The sequence below is a fragment of the Brachyistius frenatus genome, unplaced genomic scaffold (genome assembly GCF_029030835.1).
Source record: "Brachyistius frenatus isolate BFR_SWC_R1_liver_20210118 unplaced genomic scaffold, ASM2903083v1 Contig_77, whole genome shotgun sequence".
Lineage (NCBI taxonomy): Eukaryota > Metazoa > Chordata > Actinopteri > Embiotocidae > Brachyistius > Brachyistius frenatus.
Genome location: NW_027210676.1, coordinates 1,508,890 through 1,534,998, shown reverse-complemented (window position 1 = coordinate 1,534,998; position 26,109 = coordinate 1,508,890). Strand labels below are relative to the sequence as shown.

The following is a 26,109-nucleotide window of genomic DNA, read 5'->3' as shown; positions in this document are numbered from 1 at the left end:
CGGTTGAAAGGTTCTGTACTAAAATAAATCTGTTTTGCCTTTTTGCCTCTAAAGGGAATCATATCATAATCAATTTATTACATTAACAATAACCATCCAACTACCCTTGCAGGTTAATAAATGTTCTGTATCTTCTTAAAATATAACATACTAACCTTTCTTATTAACTTTGCACCAACATGCATATTTATTTTTCTTGATTTATTCAAATGTGTTCAGAAACGGCGTATCTAGTAATATATTTCACAGGTTCTCAGATTCTCTATTTGAAAGTACAAAGGAGCCACTCCTTTTGGCATACTGTGAATGCCAAAATCTAAAACTAGAAGTTTCAAATCTTTGAGTTCATGTGGTCCATTAATTTCACAGGTCTACACAAAACAGATTACAGAGTGAGCACTTACTACGATATTGAATTGAGAATGTGTGACGAGCCGTGAATAAAAACTGGCAGCTGAGAACTTTGAGCTTTTATCTTAATGATGCTTCAATACTTTAAGGAGAATATTTAAAAAGACTATTTCGAAGAAAATAATATAATTCTACACAATTTATACTGCTCGTCAAGGTCTTATCTTGAGGAGCACACATTCCATTTTTTTCACCACACAGTAATTTGAAATTTGATGATATCTTGTTTTGCTCCTTTTGGATCTAAATCGTTTCACTGTGTGGATGCAGAAACCAGAACAGTTCACAAGTTTAATAACAATATACTGATACTGACTTTTATGTACATCTCTAATGTAACAAAGACATAGCATTAAGGCCATTAAAATGATCAATTATTTTTTAACTTTTCGTCCTATCCTGTATCAGGCTTCAGTTTTATAAAATAAAAACTTTTGAAGAATTTGTCCAATAAAGTCAATTCTGACTGAACACGAAGTTGTAGCCATGACAACAGATACTTCAAATATTGATGTTTCTCCAAAAAGCTGCAAATTCTAAACCGTGGATGTTTCACACACATCTGCGACCTGACAGCACAGAAGATTTTTACAGTCACCACAGTTTTGAGGTGGACACCCAAGATCAGTGTCACCAATTCAGTGTCTGACCAAAAGTGAAATACGGTCACAATTTATCCCTCTGGTTCATTTCTGGCCAGAAAAGTGTTTTTCGCAGAACATTATGTTGTCAGAGTCAAGCTGACCTTTGAGCTTCTGGATAAAAAATGTCATCACGTAATGATTTTATCCTATTAGACAGTTTTTGAACTCATGCCATAATTAACAGAAGAATTGTTGACTTGTGGCACAGTTGTTTTGTGAGGTCGTGGTGACCTTTGATCTAATCAGTCCATCCTTGAGTCCAAGTTGATGTTCGTTCCAAATTTGAAGAAATTCCCTCAATGCATTCCATGCTCACCGTAACGGGACGGCCAGACAACCCGAAAACACATCTCTGGTTACGGCTCTCGGGAGCTCAGAGGCAGAAGCTCTCTAAAATGAAGTTTAACAAAAGCAAAATCTCTCTCAAAATGTTTAGGAATTTTCTGAAAAATAATTTATTTCCAGAGTAAAATAAATGATATGTTGCCATACAAAAAGTGTAAGAAAAGGGACAATGTCAAAACCGTAACTGCAGAGAGATCAGGTCACACGTGCTGAGTCACATTAAAGAATTCAAATACACATCCATGTATAAAGCCATTGCACTTCACTTTGACCTTTCACACACGACTGGCTGGAGCATTTCTTTAACCTTTAAGTCAAATATTACAGGACTAGTTTGAAGACAGATTATTTATTTTCCTTTTTGCCTCCACTAATGTAACATCCTCCTTTCACCACTATAAACTTTCCCAAATCTTGTGTGACATCAGACACGCACACCCCCAGTAGTTAGATTATATATAATTTATACTCTTCTTTCAAACACAATCTAATAAAACATTCTGGGCAAAATTAAACAAATATATTACTCCTATTCTCCTTTATTTGAATGTTGAAACACATAAAAATATGACTTTTGATTTTCATCTTTTCTCTCCCACTAGGTGCAAAAAGCCAAAATAAAATAGTTAACATTCTTACTAAATGAATCCCTTATTAAGACATTAGGCTGAATAAACTCTGCAGATGCAAAAACAAACATGAAACAAACTGCTAAAATGAAAAACAAACCTGACACGATACTTGTGATAACTGTGGCCACATCAGATATGAATTGCACATTTGAACCTATCAGACAAGACCTCACAGTCTAGTCTAAGCAGTATCAAAAACAGTGTCTATGATCCAGCAAGAGAACAAGAAACTGAACAGTTAAAACATCTAAGAGGCCACTAAAATAACCCAGTCAGGGTGTCTCTGTTCTCTTTTTATATGAAACCTTCCTGCATTGAAATAAAATGCATTGACTGATAAGCTATTAGTTTGTAAACACTTGGCAACTTTTAAATACAAAGAACTGAAGAATCACTCAAACTTGTTTTTAAGTCTCATTTCTGAGAGTGACAGACAGAACACACAGTGCTGACTGAGAGGAAACTGTCATTGTTCACACAAATCACTGGAATCACGACAGACCTAAAACAATATGGCAACTATAGTTTTAGTAGCATCATGTCCACTCACTAATAAACAACTAGTACTGAGCCAGACAGTGCTGTAGTTGTCCTCTACCACCGAGTTGACACGGGAAGTCACTGGCAACACTTGACAACACCTCGCTGATACGTAAACGAAAGTTTACCAAGGATGTGGAACGCAGTGGAGAGCAACATCTCCTGTGACCTGAAGGAGCCTTTAAATAGATCATCTTCATCAAACACCTTTTGTTTTATCCTTTCAAGAAAAGAAGAATAAAATCATTAAATATTCCTTTGAAAGAATGAGTTGTCCTTTTTTTTTTTTGCTTTACAAACTATAAAACAGACTCCATATTTTCACAAAACTCGTGGTCCTCTAGGTTGTATATAAACTTTGTCCTGTCGACGGATTTGGGGCCGTCGGTGAGAGACGGGTAAAACTCAGTGGCCGTCATGTAGCCCTCGTGACCTCTGATGTACTTCTTGTAGTTCCTGCGCAAACAATACCATGTGGTGGTGTAGAGGAGGAAGGCGATGCCCTTGAGAATGATAGCAAGGCTCACGTAGAGATGCCTGTAAGATACGTTGTCATACAGCAGGCAGGCCCCCTTATCGCCGCAGTCCGAACTCCAGAAAAGACAAGTAGAGTCAATCCCAGCGCCAAATATCAGCGGGGGAGGGATGAATCCTGTAGAAGAGACACACTTAGGGAGCCCACTCACTTTTTTTTTTTTTTTATGCATTCTGTGTCAATGCCAAAGTCTTAATGCTAATCTAAGCTGAACTAAAATAAGATCAAATAAGCCAAACTAAACTAGATAAGATAACCGGTTGTTTTTACTGTTCAAACAGCAACATGATATCAGTCTTCAATCTATCAAATATGTTTCTTAACTAAACACTTAAAACCACTGACATTATTCCAAATAATATCACATTATGTCTCCTTTATGTTCAGTATGCTGCGTGCTTCCACATAACTCAATTTAGACTTTTTTTAAAATGTCATTACTTCTCCCACTTCCTAAACATAAAATTGCTTTCACTGTAATGGCGTATGGCGGTTCTGATTTATTTTCTCCCGACATGAAAATAAACAAAAACCAGTAAAACATCTGAGGTCAACGGAGGCACGTATACGTGTGAGTGAGGGAAATCTGATCACCGCTCTTACCGAGGAGTCGTAGCAAAAGGAACAACACTCCGAGTGCGTATGATTTCAGCTCCGGGCTCACAGTCCTTCGAGAGAAGCAGAGAAAAGAAATGTGAATTTTTTTTTTCCACACGGATTCTGTGAATGATCAAAATCACTCACAAAAAAAAAAAAAAAAGAAATCGTCTCAATCCTCCAATTAAACCAGAACAATACCTGATCAGGACGATGACAGAGGGAGTCTGGGCCATGGCTCCGACCAGGCTGCAGGCACAGATCACACACAGGAAGATTAGGAAAGCCTCCTGGCAGCCCGGCATCGGACATTTCCCTGGAACCGCCGTGGCCAATTCACTTTCAGCAGATATGCAAGAACAACCCGTCAGGCTCTGTGAACAGAAAGAGACGAGAGGGTTCAACCGAGGACTCTCTGAACAATAACAAGTAATTCATATTACAGGGAACATATGTTACATCTGATCCTCACATGTGCGGACACAGTGTAAATAAAGGATCTGTGCTTTATAGCTGCACTTAAAAAAAAAAAAAAAAAAAAAAAAATGACTACAGCAGCTGCAGCACTGAGGCAGCAGTAACTCTGATATTTTGTGCTGCGGATCTGAGAGCAATTCTCTCCACGTGTGATTTGAATATAGAAGACATTAATCTGCAGTCGACATCTGATCTTGAAACAACCACAGCACCACTTGATTGCCCAGCCTGCACTTGCTGATGACAGAACTCTAAAACAGTGGGTTTTATTTTTCCCCCCGAACTACTTTAAAATACAGTCTTGTGCAAAAAAAAAAAGTAAAGTTGCTCCATTTGGTAGTTTTCTGTGCTACAATCAGGTACGTAGATATCCTTGTACATTCTATTAGACGAGATAACTGTCGCTGATCACTATCACAAAGCAAATCGTCAGACCTGAGAGATGTTCGACGTGGACTGAGCGACTCCCGATCGGCTGCAGCCGGCGAAGCAGGCAGACAGGTAGGTGATGCCGTTGGAGCCGCACACGGGGCTGATGGTGGAGGTGAAGCACTTGCAGTGACTGATGCACTGAGCTTCTGGCTTCACTCCGGCCCGCAGAGTCCTGAACACAGACACGGAGAGAAATCTCAACATCTTCTCAACTGCAACTACGCCCGTGGGGCACAAAACAAAATCGAAGAAGCACTTTGTCTGCGATACCGGCCGCTCTCTGGTTCACTTTTCAATATCTCCATGGAAACTGCGCTGCTCTGCTGACCCGCTCTGAAAGCAGGTTGGGTTTATGCTACCGAAAGTGATGGAGGTCTGAAGTCAGTGGAGGACCACTGCACAGACAAAAATATTGCTTTTATGCTGAAGTAACAAGAAATAAATGCAACACTGAGGCTGAGTGTTGAAACTGAATCATCTTTCAGTACAGAACAAAATGTAGCATCAGAACCCGTCAAAAAGGTTTAATGACGGGACCATGGAACCTTGGACTCGTGTGGACCTGAAGCACGTTACAAATAATTAAAAAAAAAAAATACATGAAAAACCTCCCATTAACACAATTGTACTCAGAAACATTTGGCATCTTTCCAATACGGAAGCTTCGTTGGTCTATGGCTCCTGATTAATCAGTGATCTAAGTGATCGAATCCACAGGAAAACACTGTTCTGACACATCTTTGTAATACACGAAACAAGTGGATTTGCTTGTGCACAACAATAATTGAGGGATATATGACACATTATTTCCCCCTGAATTCACTTTCTCCTGTACGCCTTACATTATGAATTTAGGAAGCTCCAAATCATGAATATTTAAAAAAAAAAAAAATATTACACAAACAATGAACTGATTTACAAAATTGCTGCCTGTGATTTTTTTGACTAATCAATTAACTAATTGATTAATTAATTAATGTCATTACAGATCTAGTTGAGATAAAAAGATTGAATTATTAAAAACCTTCTTTATTCATTGTATAATTAGATATCTACTGATTCAAACAATTGTTTGATAATTTTAGCCCTTTCTATTTTCAAAAATTGTTGAGACATTTGATCAATAGCAACAGCACAAATTTATTGCATTCCTGGCCGGTTATTACTTTTGTCTATTTGTCTTTGATTTATCTTGATTTGATCTTTCTAAAAATCTCATGTTCTGCTGTTTTAATTGAATTCATTTATTTTCTTTGTTATTGTTTGTTTCTATTTCTTGAGGTTTGAATGGTCTCTTTTGTTTAAAATATGTTAACACATAAAGTTACTTTACCTAAAATCTAAATTGATTCCCAGCTGTAGTAAACAACAGACAACAATGCATTAACTGATGGTAATAAACTGGTTTTGATGACCAGACTGTGATTCATCTTAATTAATGAAAACTGAAGTTAAATATATATATAATAGGCAACATAGCTATGGCGGACCACTTTATCAGTATGAGAAGTGCCAGGTCCTGTTGTATAACTCTTTCTCTAAACCTCTTTCATAGAGTCAGTGTCTTATTCAGTGGAGTCTGTTGATTTCATTTTCAGTCGGCCCTCAAGAACACAAGGCCATTTCCTGAATGGAAAATATTTCTACAAACTCGATGAGATGACAAAGTTGTTTGAATAAAAAGTAAGCCCAAAGTGCCCCTGCAGTTCACTTCCATCAAGGTGCTCCAGCTTCAGCAGCAGTGTTAAATTCCACTGCTATAATATTATTAACTGCTTCATTTATTAGAATAACTGGTCATTTATGACAGGACACATCTGTTATCAGGGCATTTAGTTTACAATCTAGGGCATGAAAACACAGGGAGTAAAGAAAATATGAGTACATATTGTATAGTTTTCATCTGCAGTCCATTCATCTTACATAAAAAAAAACCACAGCTTTTGATGTGCTGAAGCTACATGTGATTGGTTAGATTTTACAGGACAAGTTTTGTTCTTGGAAATTCTTGCAAAAACAGCTGTGAGACCAGTTCTCCAGGAAGTAAAATTTTGTAAAATAACTTGAAGACTATATCAGGGGAGCAGCCTAAACTGGCATAAAACTTGACAATTAGACTGATATCCTGAGTGGCTGTGCTCTAACCCAAGTGACTTTCACAATTTTTGGCTTTTAGTCAAAGTGATCTTCTTGTTTTCTTTGACTAATTCACTATGTATGATCTTGTAGCTTTGAGCAAAAATAACATTGACAAAGTATGTAGGCACAAATCACAATAATTTAGATGAAAGACTCAATTTTCTCATCTCGCTGGTAACTACTGCCCTCACCCGTAGTCACAAATACAAATACCATATATTGAGGTTTTTTTTCTTACTCGTTGCCATATGGGACTGTCACTCCTGCGACGGGACCCGTGTCACAACCCAGGAACAGGAAGGAGACGTAGCAGGCTGTGGAGATCAGGTTGACCAGCATGGCCATTTGGATGGCTCCCAGCGCCGAGAGGTTCAGCTTCTTCACCAGCAGGCCGCCCATGAAGATCCCCAGACATGCACATGGAATGGCTGTCATACCTTAAACACAAAACACAAAACGTTCACTACGCTGGCATGTATTGCAGACGTCTGCGAGTGTGCATGTGTGATGTCTGCTCTGTCTACGCACCCAGCAGCTGGTTGGCTGAGGTGGTGGTGAGGTTGAACTGCTGCTCGAGGTATTTCCCCAGAAAGGCTGCAAAGCCAGCCACGACGGCGATCTCCATACAGGCCGCCAGGATGATGCAGGTGAACACTGGGTTCGACAGGAGGTGTTTGGTCACCTTGGGGATCACTGACCGTAAAGAAATAAGGAAGGGTGAGCATTAATGTCGTAGCGTGACGGTTAGCAGGACAGACAGGATTCTCTGTCTGTTCTGGTCTCACTTGATTAGATGTGTTTATATGTAAAAATAACATCAATTACAAACCAGTGACTTCAAAACCTTTACTTAGTCCCTGGAGTTGTGCTAAAAAAAGACACATCTGAGCTAATTCCAATTCCAAGACTGAAAAGTTGAATTTAGGTTCATGAAGTCACTTATCTAACACAAACTTTTAAAACTTGGAAGCAGCTGCAGTGGTGGAATATTATGCAACTGCTGTAAATCTTGCTCTTAAATACCTTTTTGAGGTACTTTATTTCTCTTTAATGGTACTTTATACCACCTAAAATATTTTACATTCAAACATGTGATGTGAACTGTGATGCCTTTTTTTTAATAGATTAAACTGCACAACAGTATAATCTGCAACAACAGTAATATCAATAATAATACAACAGTAATAAAGTCCAGTAATATAATAATAATATAACTTTTTATACTTTCAAAACTCTTGTAGTTTTATTACATTTTTACGACGGCCCATTTACTTGATGAAGTGCTTTTGTTACTTTTACTGAGCAGGTCCAACCGCATAATTGGACCAGTTTCAACTGTATCAAACTCACATTTGAATTAAGTGTTATTCACATATCACAAATATTGACAACGAATAAATAAAATAATCAATATTATGCCACGTATTTAACAATTTAACATGTTGTTTTTCCTTGCGTTAAAACATTGCAGCACGACACTGAATCTTGCACGCTCACCCCTGAGTTGCTGACAGCAGGTGGGGCTGTTGGCAGGCTCGTGGTTTTGTACAACTCCATTGCTGGGCTTTGGAGTCTCAGACTCCGGGCTCCTAGAGGGAGGAAGCATAACCTCATCGCTCTCTGCCCCCTCCTCTCTCTCCTTTGTCGGCAGCGACTGAGGGAAGCCGAACATCACGATAGCTGAGCAAAAGAGCAAGGCGCCGCACAGGAGGAAGCCTGCCCACCAGGCCCCGATCCACCGCGGGTCGTCCGGCGTGATGCCCAACTTATCTGCGGAGAGGCACGAGTCAATGCAGGGCACACACCGAGAAGCACACGAGAGAAACAGCAGAAATAACTGGAGGAATATTCAACTCACTGGTGTCAATGAAGATGGCGTCCACGTAGAATTTAGTGCAGAGGGAGCCGAGGATGAAGCCACAGGCAGGTCCGAACACCAGTGTAGAGAAGAGGATTCCTGCACAGAGACGAGTGTCAGCTTTAATGTTTGATTTGGTTTAATTTTTAATCAGTTTTCAACTACTTTATACTGACAAAGGTCAACCAGTACAATAACCAGAATCATTAGATTCTCTGTATTATTCTGTTAAAGCTTTCTAGAGATGATGCTAAACATCTCTGGTAAACAATGAGATCTGTAAGACATCCTTTGTACCAATCAAGGAGATACAAGTTTTATTCGATTGTGAAAATATATATATATAAACTGCAGTGAAATGATGTATTATTTGAAAAATATATTTAGTCTTGGGCATTTGTAGCTCTGCAACTAAAATGATTTTAATCACTGACTATTTTTTCTTTTAATCAATTAATTGATTTGAAGTTTAGGTCCTTAAAATGTCAGAAAATTACAACTTCTAAGAACCCAGTGACATCTTCAAATGTCTTGCTTTGTTCGAGGAACAATTCAAACCCCAATAAAACGTTTAGTTTAAAACTACAAAAACAGAAAAGCTGTGAGCTTTCACAATAGAAAAGTAGACACTATTTCATTATTTAATTTCAGCTCTACTTTTAAGTGCCTTTTTTTTTTTTTCCCCCAGAAGGTGCAGTGTGAAGCATGGCAGCAAACGGGGAAACATTTTGACTGTCATGAAAGAACAAATCAGCCAGTTAAAACCACAAGGCGAATGCAGCAGCGGTGGCAGCGCACACAAACTGACTGTGCTCATCACACTTACATGGCTTAGCCCTCTAAAACTTTCGGGGTAACACACTGCACTCAACGGATACGCACACTGCGAGGAGGGCACCTGAAAACAGAGACCAGTAGTACTGTCCCAGTCTGCTCCAGCGGGCAGCTCGAGATAAAAAAAATGTTGATCCAAAATCCTCATTAGAGCGCGGTCAGCGAGGTGACTCAGACTGCTGGCAGATAATGAAGACTCAAAGCTCAATTTGGGAGACAAATTTCTCCCTGACTGTGTTTCCTGTGATATCATTAAACAGAGAGAGGAGAGCTGGACGGCAATGAGCACACAGCCACAAACCAGACCTGATTCTAAATTCGACAACTACTACACACAAGAACTGAAAAATTAACATCAAAATAAAATGAAATCATGTCAGCTAACTCTGCTTCTAGCTCCTGTGGTGTTATTAACGTCCCTTTACCGGCTGCAGGCCGGCCTGAACGTTGCTGCTATCAGCATGGCTTCTCCAGCAAGATGCTGTTCGGATGCCAGGAGCAGCCACTTAACAAACCGGCATGGAAACTGTGACTAAGCTTTGTGTGCCTCTGCTGGTGCTCGGAGTGAATGCATAGCCTGCTTCCTGCCTTGACCACCCACATACAGTCGGAAGGGAGTCAACAGATTCACATTAATGCAGCCTCGTTCGCATCATAGTTTATTCTTCACCAGAGGAAACTGATGAAAGACTTGCTAGGAGGGGCTCGGTGCCGACAATGTGGCATAAACAGGCCAATTTCAGCTGAAACTAAAGTGAAACAAAAGAAAAAGGGCTTTTCATGTTGGGATGGAAACTCTGAGGTTTTATGTTTAACAGGCACACAACTGAAACATGTTTGCGGTTGATGGTCACACCACCAAGGAAATGAACAGAGATACAGATGTGCCGGTGAAGCACTTGGGCATTTTATGTGCCTCTTTCTTCTGGCAGCTTCTGACGTTTTGTAATATAAAGAAAATTTCCTCGAAATAATCTGTATGGTAAATATGAAATAAAGTGAAAAAACACATTCGCACACACATGGACACGGGAGTGAGAATGTTTTGTGGAACATCAGGGAGTGTTTACTAGATACCAAACAAAGTGTGTAGTTTAAGAGGGCTTTCATATAAAAAAAAAAAAAAAAAACAGAGGTCTGCAATGCAATTTGCCTGCGGTGTTGTAAATGAGGCCCGTGCACTCCGTTTCTGGTGTTTCCTTAGAAACTGAGTGTTGTCATCTCATAGCAACAACATCACCACAGCTTTCAACACAGGAAACCTCAAAGAGGAAATTCAGTTAGCAAAATCACCTCCCAGGAGATGATGGCTCGGCTGGCCCACGAGTCCACCGCCACAGAGAGGATAAATGTTTCCACCGAGATTCGCTCCTACCCCTGGCTGCTCAAGGAAACGCTGTCTCCTTGATGATAACATTGTGCCGCAGCACGAGGTTCGCATGCGGAGAAGCTCAATCTACGAGAGAGCGCGCCTCCTTATCAATCTGCTGCTTCTGAACAAGAAACAAGGGGGATGCAATTTTTGAAGTTGGTGATAATCTTTGCAGGAAAGATTAGAGAAAATATTTTCAAACGGTTTTTTTTTTTCTCCCCTTGTTTTGTCTTGAAAAACGTGTAGGGAGTTGAGTATCTCACAACGGGGTTAAGTTGGTATGAGCATCAACTGAGTCTTGTAGTCAAAACATAAGCAAAGTATCAAGTCCAGCATTCAATCCTCCATAGTTTTCCTTTTCCCTCCTCCAACAAGAGCTGACTGAGATGCTCGAGATAAAACCCCTTTTTTTTTTTTCCTAAACATAACATCTACAAGGAAATATGGCAAAAGGCCTAACGCATACCGCCTTTAATTGTCCAGTTTGACATTTTGGGAAATACTTTCTCATTTTCTTTCACAGACATAAATATAAATGTCAGTGCCACTCTTTTGTGTGTGTGGCTGGCTTAGCTTAGCATACAAATTGGAGGCATGGGGGAAACAGCTAGCCTGGCACAGTCCAAAGTTAAACAAAACAAAAACCAACAATAACTATACAATTTCTAAAACTCAGCCATTAACATGTTTGATTATGATTCGCAAACAGAAATGCTGTGGTTTTGTTGGTAGTTACGTAACGTAACTATAGGTTATCCGCCAGCACTTCTGTACACCATATATGCTGTTTGCTTGGCAAAGCAGCGGTAAAAACAAGACTTTGGGAAGTCCCTGTACGTCATTATTGTTTGGCACCAAAAAGTTAAGGACGTAACACCCCCTAAAACCACAAATGTCACCTACGCTAGCCGGTCTTTATGCCTACTTTGTAGTTTGGCTTTCTGAAGAAATTGTATCGTTTGATTCCTGTTGTTGTGGGTTTTTGTACCCTCGTGGTTAAAATGCACTTATTGTAAGTCGCTTTGGATAAAAGCGTCAGCTAAATGAAATGTAATGTAATTATGCTCAGCAATGCTAACTGCCTTCTTGATCGTGCTCTGGACTGAAAGGAGTAGGTTGATATTTTGGAACAGATTACAACATTGATCCCACTCTCGTCTCTGTATGCTAAATATGAAGCTGGTTCGATTAGTTTAGCATTAAAAACAGAGGGACAATTAATCCTTGCTTTGTCAAAAGCCCCAAAAAACTTGCCTTCCAACACTTCCATAGCTCAGTAATGAATTTAAATGTAACATGTATATAACATGTTATACGTTAATCTTAAAAGCAGCAAATTGTAATTTAATATAGTTATAATATGCTGGATTATTCCATAGCCAGGCAGAACAATTTACCGGAGTTTTATCTGCTCCCAGCCAAGAAACAGTTTGACACGTTGTACATTTAAAATGGCAAGTTGTCATTTTTATAATTTAGGTGTACAATGAGTTAACAAACAAGACATAGCATGGTAGTTAGCCAGCTTTGGAGGCCCCTTGTTTGCCGTCTTTGTTCTAAGCACATGTGGAGGCGAGTCCTCGTATTAAAATGGCTAAATCCTTGCAACAGATAAAGAAAAAAAGCCAGCCTGCCTTGTTGTGTGATCCAGATCCATGTCAAAACTCACCGTTTTCAGTGTGCAAGTTGCTTGCTTAGAGGTTATTGTTGTTGTTTGTTTACCGTTGCAACAGGGATTTTGAAAATGGTAACAATTACTGTTACAGTAACAGCAAAAAAATACAAATTTGCACTATAACACGAGTGGTTGGTTTGCAAACGGTGGATGTAGCAGCTGTCACTTTAAGAGGTGGGTTTTCAATTTCTGATGCTATCTTTGTTGTTCATCAACGAAGCTTCAAATCGTCTGCCTATAAAAAAAAAATTCCACAGTGAGATCTTGGACCACCATACAACCAAAGTTTCCCTCAAGATTTCCAATTTTCCACTTAGACAGTTGAACATCACACAACGCAAAGGGGCCTTAACTCTCAGAACTCCAGAAAATGTTAAACTACTCCTTTAAAGTACATTCTTGAGTGTACCTCTACGACAGTCTGTCATAAAGGTCATAAACGACGTGACCACCGATTAGAGCTGATTTGGTCTGCTTTATGTGAAGGACTATCTGTGGCACATAAAGACGACCTTTAACAAACTTCTCTTCCACATCTTTCTCTGAGCTCCTGTTATGCTCTCTCCCCAATCCTATTTCAAATAACCAACTGTGACAGGAGACCTTTGCCCTCAGGTCAAAGATAGAAAAGACAACTTTGTCTGTACAAGCTGTAAAGGGACATACTTCATGTTTTTCACGGCGGGATTAAGAAGAAAAAAAGAAAACCTAAGTTAAGCACATTAAATCTCCATGAAGGACAATACATGGCCACAGCCGTGGGTAATCTTTGTAATACACTTCTTTTGCAAATTGCCTCTAAATCCCTTTTCCCTTCCAGCTGTCCCGTTGCAAGATAAGTACAAAACAAACTAATTTGTTAATGTTGTACTTCACTCAAGCTTTTTAGTACCATGTGAATTACAATCTCAGGGGAGCATGTCAGATATAATTCAATAACAAAGCTTGAGTCTAATGTTTTGGTCTCCCTCTAATTTATTTAGAGACTAATAGAAAAGACCAGGAAAGCCACTGTCCATGAGGCTTGCCCTTTTCCCAGATATTAATTAACCCACGGATGCATCCCATAATCGACGCACTGCATTTCAGATAAATGTTGAATAAAAAACACCCACACCTTCATTTTAAGAACACAGAGGGTTGCTCTTGTGCAAGCTGTTGATCAGAATCAGTATTTCTCATGTAGCTCTTGTGGTTTTAGTGACATCTCTAAAGATTTGTGACTTGTCTTCACACTTGGACAGCATTTACATCTAAGGAACAACCACATACAAGCACTTCCATCTGATAGACTTTGTAAAGAGGATGGTTTGTGCCTCTTCATGAAAACATTTCTGAGGAAACCCAGAAATAAATAAATTTAATGGTGTGTGACAGAGATTTGAAAAAAAGATTTAAGGCATTTAAAAAGCCCCCATCCCTGAATTTTGTCTCTTTCAAACGCCCAAGCCAAGAGGTTGGAATTATAAGCCAACACAAAGTGAGGTTAAACAGAAATGGTAATCGAAATGTCAGATGCATTACAGCTGCACCCTACTCAGTTTCTTTCCTGCTCTCACCGTACAAAGAGAATTCCTTCTTCTCCTCCATTAATCCTGCTCAAATTGGCTTAGTAATCCTCTGAGCTAAATAAGAGCAGAGTGACACTGCAATGTGGGAGGCCAAACAACAGCTTGTGCCACTTTCACGAGGGGCCAGACTGAAACTGAGAGGGGGTTAAATGATTCCTGAAGATAACGCCAAGAGACGGTGTCTCAGCTCTCCAACTTCTGGAGCCCAAACATGAGTTTATGCCAGAAGATCAATTGACATCAGGGAAAAAAAGAAAAAAAAAAGGAATCTTGGGACAGAAAGACTGAACAAAGCAGGCACAAGACTTTGAGGTTATATTTAAAGTGATTTTAAAGTTAAAAAAATTTAAAGAGCCTTCAAACAAAGCCCTCTCCTCTTCCTTTGCCGTACATCAGGTCAAGTAGAAGTGTGAAGATAATGGTGGCGTCATTCACAACGCCAAACATAAAAGATTCAGACAATTACAGTTGTTACGCCACACCTAACAGAAGTCTCCTGCTTCCTATCGTGCCCACAAACAGATGTTGACAATAACTGCAAATTGCTTTTTTGGTTTGTGAAAGAAATTTGCTACCATGTAGTGGACCAAGTTCAAAAGGTTGAAGGCACTTCTTTTTCACCAAAACAACCACGAGCTTTACAACACTGTATCTGTGGTGTTAAAGCCATTGTGCCTGCAATTTGTTATGAAAAGTAGTTTTCAGTTTTCAGCACACATTTGTTGACCAGTTAATCACAGGATTGTAATGTATCTTCTTGAACTGTTACAATGTGGTAGCTGAGGACCTAGTTGGTTTGTTTGGTGGGTTAAGCATGCTAAACTTGTTCTTTAGCATGTATTAAAAGAGCTGGACATTCAGTCCTGCTGCACATAAATTTCCCTTTGGCTCACTATACTATTATAACAGACATCTTCAAAAGTTTTGACATGAAACCTTGAACTGCAAACAAGTTTGAAGTGCTTTTTAAAAAAAAACAACATTATTAAACAGTTCTGCCTGAAACAGAAGTTGAGCAATTTCCCCCTCAAATTATTTGAAAGTCATTCCAGCATGCGTTCTCTTTTGTCCAAGTTCCTCACAAACACATCAGCCTCGCTCTCGCCTCGCCGCTGTAGCAAGACTACTGACGACAAGCTAGACAGTAAATAAGCAGGTTGTCCTGCACTCTCACGTCAGATAATTATCAGTGTGGGCTGAAGAGTGTCATCTTAACGCGACGGCCTGGCTACCTCATCTGCTGATGTCATTTCCTGAGTCAGTGATCTTCCATGCTCGTTTACTGCTGGTGAAAATCTTTCAAGCCACTAAACGTCCAGGATTTACGACTTCCACATGCAATCAGAATGATTGTTCATTGATGAAGATTGAATGTTGTTAAAGGGAGAGGAATCAGTTATCGGCATTGATGAGGCGACATGAACAGGCTGCAGAAAGCTTCTTTTTTTTTTTTTTTTTTTTTTGCTGACACGCATCATCTTTTTTTCACATAACCTGGAAGCACAACTGTAAAAACTCCATAGAGCTTATGGCACATATAAACCTTAAGATAAATATGTGGGCTGTGCACCTGTGTTTGTTTGACTTTGCAGTGATGTCTTGTCTCTTCATGCTCTGTGGCTTTAATTGTTCAGGACTTACTACCTGCTAAATATGTTTTAAACCATCTACACGCAAGCTGTTAAAAAGACACGTCAGCATGCGTTCCTTTTTCAATGATGTATGTACAACCTGCTGCCGTTTTGCTTTAGCATTTTAGACGACGAAGAATGAATTAAATGAAACTGTAAATACTCTGAGTATCTTATCTGATTGTCCAGTTAAGTTTTGTCTTCCGGATCCTTTTTCATACTTTTATTTCTGCTGTCACATCTGATCTCAATCTTAAAGTTATTTGTCTTCTGGCGCTCTGAGGGGAACTGATAAAATTCATATCTTACATTTCTAAAAAGTACATCTATCTGAAGCTCCACTTCCACTTCTATCTTTGAATGATACCACTAACTCTCTAACTCTGCAGACTGATGCTTAGCAGCTCTGTAACATTTGGCTAACACCTCAGATGTAAACCTTTAAACAAACTAACTGACAGAAGAAAAAAAAAACACTTAACTGAAACCGAATGAGATTTCAGTTAAGTGACACAAAAGCCAAATGTCAGACATGATCAGAGAGGGACAACAGTTGATACTTGTTATGTAAACTGCCCCCCCCCCCCCGCTGCCCTCCCAAAACACACACACACACACACACACACACACACACACACACACACACACACACACACACACACACACACACACACACACACACACACACACACACACACGCTAACTACAAACAGGTAAAAGTCATGCCAAAATCGCCTCTAAGGTGAAGTCTATTTTGATGAGGTACAGAGGAGATTAATGATGACCAAATCTTCAGTGATCCATAAGTACTAACAGCATTAGACGGCAGCTCTCACCACAGGAAGCAAAGCCTCAACCCACCTGAGTGGCTTTTAGTATCAACATCAACGTCACTTGTCAAGGAAAACATTATTCACACTGAAGGCAGAAAGTCTGGCTATTTCAAAAAAAATCTTCAGAGGCTTCTCTGTCCTACGAAAACACCAGATCATCCAAACTGTAAACTGTAAATAAACTGTTTTTTGTTTTGTTTTGTTTTTTTAGCTTTGAAGTGCATTTTGCAGATAATCCAACAGGTTTTTAGATTTAGTGTATTTCACTGAAGAGGCAGAAGTTGACAAATCTGAATCATCCTGGAAAAGTTATCTGTTAATTGACTGATTCTTGACTTATTGTTACCGATCTGAGGTGGTTTCCTGGTCAGCTGTACCCCATAGTAACCCTGTTGACTCTAGACAGCGTTGACCTAAATAACAAGCCAAAGCTTAAAGTAGACTCTTGACTCACATTTAAATGCCATTACATCAGGATCATCCTGCTTTAACTTCCGCTTACGTCAAATCATCTCAAACTTGAACCCAGCCTTTTGCACACGTCCGGCCAGGATCTGATATCAAAACAGCTTCTTCTAACTTCTGTTTGTATGGTTTCACTGATGCCTGCGGACATGTTTAATGCTATTAGCCTTTTGACCCAGAGGATGACTGTGGGGGTTACTGCACAGCTCCGTCCGGCCTGTGCCCGGCTGACACACTTGTTTTTCAGCAGGTCTCTAACCCTCAACACCCTGTCACGTTAAGCCAAACTTTGGCTCAGTTTAAGCCCGGAGGGGTCGTGTCCTAAAACTGGAGGTCAGCGGCGGGCCTTGCTGAAATCTTCACGACCTCCGATCAGCGGAGAGTATCCGATTACTGATGTGAGTCCAGACTGATGATAACAGGTTATTTTTATGTAGCCGGCTTACTTTCACTGAGCCTACTGTGCATGCAGGTGCACGTCAATGCCACTCAAATTAACTTTTACTTCAAGTTATGGTGCAAGTATTTGATTTGCACGTTGACATTTATCCACATGTTCAGACAGATGATGAACATTCAATATATTGTACAGTATATCTAAATGTGCTCATTTTCTGGAGTGAACTGAAACACAAATTAAAACAGATATCTGATATTATCAGATTATTGATCAAAGGAAAATCTCAAAGGAAATTAAACAGCAATAGTTTCAGTTCTTCTGTGAGCAAAAAATGCCAAATACTTGCTGATTTTAATTTGGTGAAATGTGCATGTGTTGTACTTGAAGATGGCGGGAGGGATGCCTTGTTCTCTTTTCTTCAAACAAATCAAATATATTTAGTCCAAAAAAAAATAACACAACAGACCGTTCTCCAAAACCTTTTACACCCTGCTGTCACCTTCTCTCTGAGGGCAGTCAGAGAAGGTGTCTGTAATTATTGCCACTTTGACCCAGGGGTAATCAATCTCTCCTCGTTTAGAGCTGCGTGGTACTTTGTTGTACTTTTCCAGAAATATTAATCAAATGTACCATCTCAAAAGGCCAAATCAAAACAGACATATTATTTGTGAAATTGCTAAATAATGCAAATGCTATGTGACTGACATCTAAAATGGGAAAGTGCCCTCCTTCCAAGGCCATTTTCACAACTGGCAACTAAGGTTCATGGAGACATTTCCATTTAGATGGAGACAAATGAATGGACAGATTCATCCTTTGTTGGTGCCGCAGTTTCTTTATCTTTAGGTGAGATTGCTACCCTGTCCTCGCATATCCTGTCTCTCTCATCCTCTCAGAAAATAAGTTAAATGTTATGTTCATCATTTTTTGTTTTTAAACTTTTAAAAACACCTATTTTGTTAGGCCTCTGCTCAAAAATTGCATACACATAATAAAAAGAGTATATCTCTGCAATCACAATAATTTTTTTTTTTTTTTTTTTTTTTTAATAATAAAGGAAACACTTGTGAGATTTGTTCAGATGTGTAAATATCAGTATATATGTCCATATTTTAATAATAGTTTTGCTAAGTCTTCTCCCTGGCCCCCAATTGGGGGCCTGTAGGGCTTAAAGGGTTAAAGTTGACTTTTGGCATCCTCGTTGTCTCCTCGTCTCCCCATGTGCTAAAGCGGTTCATTTTTACATCTCTTCCGCTTCTTTTCCTTCTACCACTATTAAACGGGTGAAGATAGCCTGCCTCAACTTCTTAAAATCGGAACCATCCAAAAGATGTTTACGCACCACAAACCAATCGAGCCATGATTCAGTTTGATTCGAACGAAGGCCACCGCTTTTGGTCAGATGGTGGTTCGAGGCTCCTTTCACATCCGCTGTTTGGCCTGGACCACACAAGGTGGTTGTGAAAGCATCCTTAAGGGGTCGGGCAGGTCAGGAAATTAAATTCCTCTTACAGAAAGCCTAAACACAAGTGAGCGAGTGTTTCCCAAACATCACAAGTTCTCGGCGCATATAAATGTTGATCAAATGAACAAGAGGAATGTGCACCTTCCTCTTAGCAAACACACCAATACTGAGTGATGGAAGTTACATGTTGGGAGTGGAAGCAGTGGATTGCACGAGAGTGTGTTTGCTGCTTTTCTGTCATATATTGAACAAGACTGAATATTATAGAGTTTTATGGTGCTGGTCTGACAGACATTTTTTTTTTTACCAATAATGAAAATAATCCTTCCTTACAGCCACACTGGTTCTACTCTTTATTGTTTAATTATATTCATACCAACTATTTTATGTCTAAGAGGTAAAAAAAAAAAGATCATCTGCGCCCAACGGATCTCCATTCTATTTCATAATTCAGAGGCTGCGACAGTTGAGCTGCCACATCCTTTTGGATGACAATACAGAGAAAAATCACTTAAGCAAAACACTCTGCGGCGGGACGGGAAGAGAAAAAGGTTTTGTCAAGTGAGATACAAGACAGAGCTGGAACAGGGAAGGCTTGTCATGGAAATAAATGCTTTTTTAATCTAAAAAAAAAAAAAAAAAAAATCCACATCTGGCCCTCATACATTATATAAGACAGTGTGAAGCCATCATATTAAACTTTGGGACAAAAACACACTCTGAGTGTGTTCATATCCTGTGTGTGTGTGTGTCTTCACAGATAAATACGAGATCCTGATCATGAATGCTTTAAAAAGACAAAGTCAACAAATAGACATGAAGGGAAATTAAAAATGATTGTTTAAAACATATCAACTGCATTTAGTCTAAATACTTGAAAGGAGATGTGAAGCAGGTTTACAAAACTCAGGATGGAGGGAGACCTGTGACTCAGTTGGACAGAAAATGTTCACTTGATGTAGAGCTGAATACTTCTACTACAAAATAACAAAGATGGAAATGTACAAACAGCATGTTTTCTCCTGATTTGGTGGGATAAAAATCACCCTCATACACTTTTTACTTGGGGTTGCTACAGTTGACCTATTACTCAAAATTGTGATGAAATTATGTTTTTTGATTTTATAGATACACAATCTGACCTGATCTCAGCCTAAGAGAATTAACACAATTATGTTAGATCCAATTTGGATCTTTCAAATAACCTACATTCTTAGTTATTTGAACTTGAGATATCACAATATGCATTAATAACTGTAGTTTTGAAAAAGAAAAGAAAAGAAAAGACAAAAAAACAAGAATTGACAAATGAACATAATCACAGGGAGCAGTATTGAATATACTGAATGAGTATTTAAAAGCATCATAATATCAAGCTTAGAAGATTCCCACTCATGAAAAGTCGTTAGGGTGGTTAGGAAAAAATGGAAATGGAAAACATTTTTAAAATGAGCAAACTGTCTAATGATGAATGTCATGTGATATGATATAAAGCTGCAGAACACCCTCTAAGGTTACATCTACACTAATATGTATAACTTTTATAACATTTTCACACCTAGCATCTGCACTACTTTGGATGATGATGATGATGAAGACTTTTGAAAATGCTGCTGATCACATCTTTGTTTGAAAACTCTCACTTTGCGCCAACGCAAGAAACCTAATCTTCATCATCACCCTGCACTGAATGTGAGAAATGTGAGAAAGCTTCACATCACGTCCTTTTCCAAGCAGCAAGGAAGCAACTCTTGATCGCCTTGTTTACTCACCTGTCGCCAACTGGAAGTTTACTGTAATTACGTAACACACGCACACACAAACACAAACACATGAATGCATACACACACAGATCATGTTTCATAAAAGCACCAGAGAGGTCACAATAAACTCAGCTGCATAAAGAAACAAAGTATTTACACCTCGGCAATCATCCTACTTTTTAATTTTTGTGTCAGTGACTTACACAATCATTTTGTGGTTTGGAAGACATTTTTCTTGAATATTTTCACCAGACGTTGAGACATACTGTTCTTGTCAAATAAACTGTCCCCCTCTAAACAAGTGCTTCGTGCTCTCCGGTGTTTTTGTATGTTCTGCTCAGTTTGCCAGTAATCAGTTTCTTCTCCCCCCTTGCAATGGCATTAGGCTTCTTTAACCTGACATGCAGTAACTTAATCTTTTGAGTCCAATTAACCTTGTGTCATCAAACTCTTCTGGGAAGCAGTAAAAGCCCTCATTAACCTAAATGGCACCAGTGTTAACTAGCTCTGACTGATCCACACTCCTAATCAATGAAACAATCACGCATCACTATGTTGATGAATCTTTTTAAGTCACTGTTTCACCGTGTCACTGCTGTCAGGTGTTATCTCTGCAAGGCGAGCGATTTCCAAATATTACAATCATGCAAACTTGCACTGCTGTAACAATAATAATGACGGTCTTTCTGTGCCATAACATTATATGAACAGGCTGGGCATGTTTTCAAACAGGGTAGTGATGTGATGCTGGAAGCTCAGAGGCCTCAGCCAGGCTGCCAGCTCTGTAAACACCGGGTCAGCAGCGGAGGAGAGACAGAAGGAGACACAGGACGACGGAGAGACGGTGTGTAGGAGTTAATGTAACAGAGCGAAGCCTTGTCACACAGTGATCCGTTTGTAATCAGCCTCAGATGTTGGAGCCGAGACGAAGCTGGTGCACACAGTCGCCATTGTTGGCCAGTGGGGGTGGTAGGATGAAGGCAAAAAGGGGCAAAAGACCGGTTTGCTTTCGCTCTCCTCTGGAGAGCTGCAGCTGCTCTATTGAAGACAAGGAGCAGAGAGAGGTTTGGGGCTGTTTGACAGCAGCTGGTAACAGCTTCTTCAGCAGGTGGTTTGGCCTAATGATCAGGATAGAGAGGCCAACAGCCTGTCCCCCCTTTTCTCCAGGAGCATGGGAGAAGCAGGTGCATAATGCATGGCCGATTGTACAACATCATGTCTGCCACCAATTAAAATGGAGCGCTAACTGCGCTACATCCTGAGGAAGAGGAAAATCGATGGGGGAAGATGGATGAGGGACGAAAAAGACAGTCCAAGCCAATACTGGTGCCCTTTATTTTCTTATAATTAAAGGTGTGGAACCATAGATTGTAAACATAAGTGGACGTAGCTTTCGGGTCTGTAAAAAACACGAGGCCGATGCGAAAGTGCAATACCATCAAGGGGCCTCTCGAGGTCGGCTCCAAAAAGCCTCCAGCTCCATAGACTCCCATTCAACTTCTCTTATGAAATACAAAGTCAATAAAAAAAAAATTCCACAAGTCATTATGGTGTTGTTAGGTCCATCTGACAATAATCTCATCGTTAATTAGAAATAAGGCCTCAAAAAGCCACGTTTCTTCAAGGGGCGTCTGTTTGATTGACAGGCCTGCAGTACAGTCAGTCCATTGGTGGGTGGGGCGTAGTGGACTCTGGGGTTTTCAATCAGATCGAGTCCGATTCACTACTCGCCCCTCCCTAGATCGTCCAAATACGTTCACTTCTGGCGAGTTGGCGATGGCCAAAATCCAAACTTCATAACAGAAGTTCACAAACTGATTGGTGATGTCACTGTTGGTTCGCTGCTTGTGTGGAACTAGTTTTTAGGTGACATGACGCTGGCGGCCCATCATGACTAAATTAATGCACTGTCACTGATATGGGACTAATTAACTGTACTATTCATTTTTAACTGTACCAGGACGAGAGGCATAATGTGGTGGGACTGCAGAGAAAAAGACTCCTTTATGTTTGCTTGCTGAGTTAATAAAAGTTGATTGAATGAAACGGTTATTTATAATTATGGCCTACCTATTGATTAGAGTCCATTTAATTAGGCACTGTTATCCTTCACTCTCTGCCATCACTGATATGGGGATTAAGTTCTGAACATGTTTCTGAGTAATCCTAGGAGCCCACGGAGCAACCATTTACACATCACTCAATCAATGAGGCTTGGGATTTGTCGTGAAGCCTCGAGTGCAGCGTGAATTTTTATTTCCTGGGCAAAGTCCTTGTCCAAGGTCAGGACTTGCCGTACACTTTTTAAAATGAGCAGTTGAGTGTACGGTGAGTGTCTCCATTTGTGTAATTTTCAAACTAACTGTAATCTTTGAAGATCAGGCCAGCAGAGTGACAGCTGTATCCTCCACAGCAGGAGCAGAGGACGGACTGAGCCTCTCAATCCCATAGTAAAACAACAACAACAACAAAAAAAACAGCCTAACAACCATCCGTTTCTGTGGTAACAGCTTGCTGATGCTGCTGTGTTTATGATCTGTCTCCTCCCACCTTTTATCCCTGTGCTCCTCCCTCTATGGATGACGTAAAAAAAAAAAAATCCCCTTTTTAATCAGCAGTGACACAGCTTGACCCAGATTGCCTCAAGAAGACTGCCTGGTGGCATGGTGAGGTTTACAGAGGCTGCAGGGCCTCAGGAAAGGGTGTCACGAGCATGTGCAGGCCAAAATACTGGCCGTGATTGCAGCAGAATGCTACATGGAGCACCTTTCAGGCTACTGAGCCTCTTCTCCACTGCTGCAGATGGCAATCTGGCAGAAAAATAAATAAATCAAACATGCTCTTGGCAATTGCCAGAAGCTTCAACATACGGCTCAGCGGGGTCTGGTGATATGGCCTGAGGGTCTCATATCTGTCACCCAGTGATGATTCATTTCATACAGAGGTCTGACCTATTTATTTACACTTTCTCAGTCCCCTGATGGTTCATGTGAGGGTTCAAAGATTCATCAGAGTAGAAAAGTTGGCCTCAGTGGAACTATAAAAATGGGCCTGAAACGGTCAAACTCTCCCGACGTGTTGTGCTGGGCTCTCGTGAAGCAGCAGTATTAAAGCTGCTCTTTGCTGCTTGTGTGCAACACACAGCTATTAGGGCTGCAACCCCTAAAGTCGGATAATTCAAATCATCAATCAAGACTGCTCCCAAGTCGACGCAGTTGAATCAATGCACTATTGCATCTTTTCATTTAATGTCTCATCAATCACAGATAAAGAACAAGTGCATTAAAATCAGAGTTTTAAAAGGTAGATGATTGGACTCGTGTTTGAAGGAGGTAAGTGTGGTGCAGCTGCTCTGCAGGTACAGAGGACTGTGCAGGGAGTCTGTGGGGGGGACATAATATATATATATATATATATATAACTATAAGCAAGTTGTATTGAACCAAAAATAATCAGTAATTGAGTGTTTATAAAAATAAACCATGAATTGTGTCCAAAATAGCTACATCAAAAGTTTTCCTGAGGCAAAAACATATCCAAAACCCAAAGATATTTATTTTAAGGTGATAAATAAACTGAACAAAAGCTTTTGAAAAGCCTAAACCGGTGAGGTTTTGACATTTTTGCATCATATATAAACAATTAACGTATTAATGAAATTGTAATTTTCTGTCAATCTGATTAACTATCTAATTGTTTCATTACTTTCTCTCATTTATTGTAATTAAACTAGATGGTAATATATGAACATGATAAACAGTTTTTTAGTTGTATTATCGCTCATTTTCCCCATCCTCTAAAAGCAGTTAGCTGTAAACAACTGAAATGTCATATAAAAATGTCATTGCTAATGCCACCACCACTAACAACACTGAATCATTTCCACACTGCATTGACAAGAAGCATTACAAATTTGTGTTGTGCAGAGAAGCAGCGTCCAGATCAACAGAAGTGTTAGAGAAGGTCCATTTGAAAAATATACTTTCACATGTGAGTTACGAAAACAAATGTTTTCATTTACTGCATCTTTGCTACATGAAACAATTAAGATGAACAATGGTTCAGATATGTTCAGCTGCTTCCCTCTGTGTTGTAAAAAAAAAAAAAAAGTGGGGATTTTAGTGAAAGCCAGAATGTTTACATCTGATCTGACAGGCCGGACATACAACAGATGTGACTGGACGACTGTAAAATAATAAAAAAGTCCTCACGAAGCTGAAGTTAATTCATCAGTTTGCAAACCCGCCTCATACAATTCCTATTATAAAAAATAAAATAAAATAAAATAAATATAAAATAAAAAATTTCCCCTCGGGGATTAATAAAGTATATACCTACCTACCTATCAGACCTCCATGTAAACAAACGACTCCTTAATCAACTCGTCATTTGCAAACTGTAGCTCCTGTAAAACCTAAAATAATCACAGTGGACAAATTTGCTCGGTATGTTTCGAGCAATGACCTTATTAGATTTGAGGAAGAAGAGCAGACTCGCACCAAATAACTCCTTTTGCTCAAATTTAATGAACCTTTCCCTTGAAGCAAGTTCCTAATCAATCATAAAAACATCCTGTTTACCAAAACAAGAGCACTGTGAAGTGTGGAGCCTCCCTCTGCTCAGCATCATGTCAGCTTGCCTCCTCTCTGACTCCTCTACATGATGTGATACTCAGTGTTTGGAGATAATTACTGATTAGCTCTCAGACAGCATGTTGTTGACCAGTTAGATAAAAGGTAATCTCATGTCCACAGCCCTTTCGACTCTCCACGACTCAACTTGAAAGTACCAGAGCAGGGGGTGGCCGCTGCGTCCGGGCCTGCAGCCTCCTGGTTATTCAGCTTGTACAACAGCAGACTGTTGCGTCCTGCCACACATGGCGGAAAGACGAGCCCACACGGTTCATTACAGTGGTGCAGAGGAGCAGCGCCTGGTTGATGAATGTTAACCGAAACACCATTCATCATTTTGAGATAAACCAAACTAGTGTTGCTAGGCAAACCCAGCATGCCGCTTATGGCAGGGACAGAAAAACCCATTTAGAATCTAATCCTTCAAGATGACATTAACATGCGCGGAGTTTAAGTAGCTTATATAAACGCCCTACTGCAGCAACTGTTTGGAGTCGCAGCATTTAGCAGGAATGTTGACAAGTCTCTCGAGGATCCCTCTGAGACCCTTGTCACTGCAACTACTGTGATTGGTTTTCCTTACAAACCTGAAGCTAAATCTATCCCTGCAGAGCTAAAGTGAGCATAAAATGATTAAATATATTATTAGAAAACTGCTGGATATGTGCGTTTGAAATATACACTGGATCTGTGGTGAACGATAGCGCTAAGGCCTGAAAATGGCAGCAAAATACAGAGACAGGATAAATCGTGTTTTATGCTTTCCCTCTCCCGGCCGAGGTCTGTCTCCAGCCGCAGTGTAAAACGAATGTTTGTGGTTAACCGCAGCTCCTAGGTTGGCAGTTTGGCTGAGAGAGAA

General features: G+C 39.9%; 1 protein-coding gene across 1 annotated transcript in view; it reads right to left on the bottom strand.

Moving 5' to 3' along the window:
- Positions 1-1,492: 1,492 nt before the first annotated feature.
- slco3a1a (solute carrier organic anion transporter family member 3A1a) overlaps positions 1,493-26,109 on the bottom strand; it is a 35,040-nt gene continuing 10,423 nt past the window's right edge. The window contains exons 3-10 of the mRNA XM_069708704.1: positions 8,611-8,709; positions 8,250-8,522; positions 7,281-7,445; positions 6,991-7,189; positions 4,617-4,785; positions 3,906-4,078; positions 3,711-3,775; positions 1,493-3,224 (exon numbers count right to left, since the gene is read on the bottom strand). Of these exons, the coding sequence (XP_069564805.1) occupies positions 2,872-3,224; positions 3,711-3,775; positions 3,906-4,078; positions 4,617-4,785; positions 6,991-7,189; positions 7,281-7,445; positions 8,250-8,522; positions 8,611-8,709 (1,496 nt within the window). The 3' untranslated portion in view covers positions 1,493-2,871. The remainder of the gene's footprint in view (positions 3,225-3,710; positions 3,776-3,905; positions 4,079-4,616; positions 4,786-6,990; positions 7,190-7,280; positions 7,446-8,249; positions 8,523-8,610; positions 8,710-26,109) is intronic.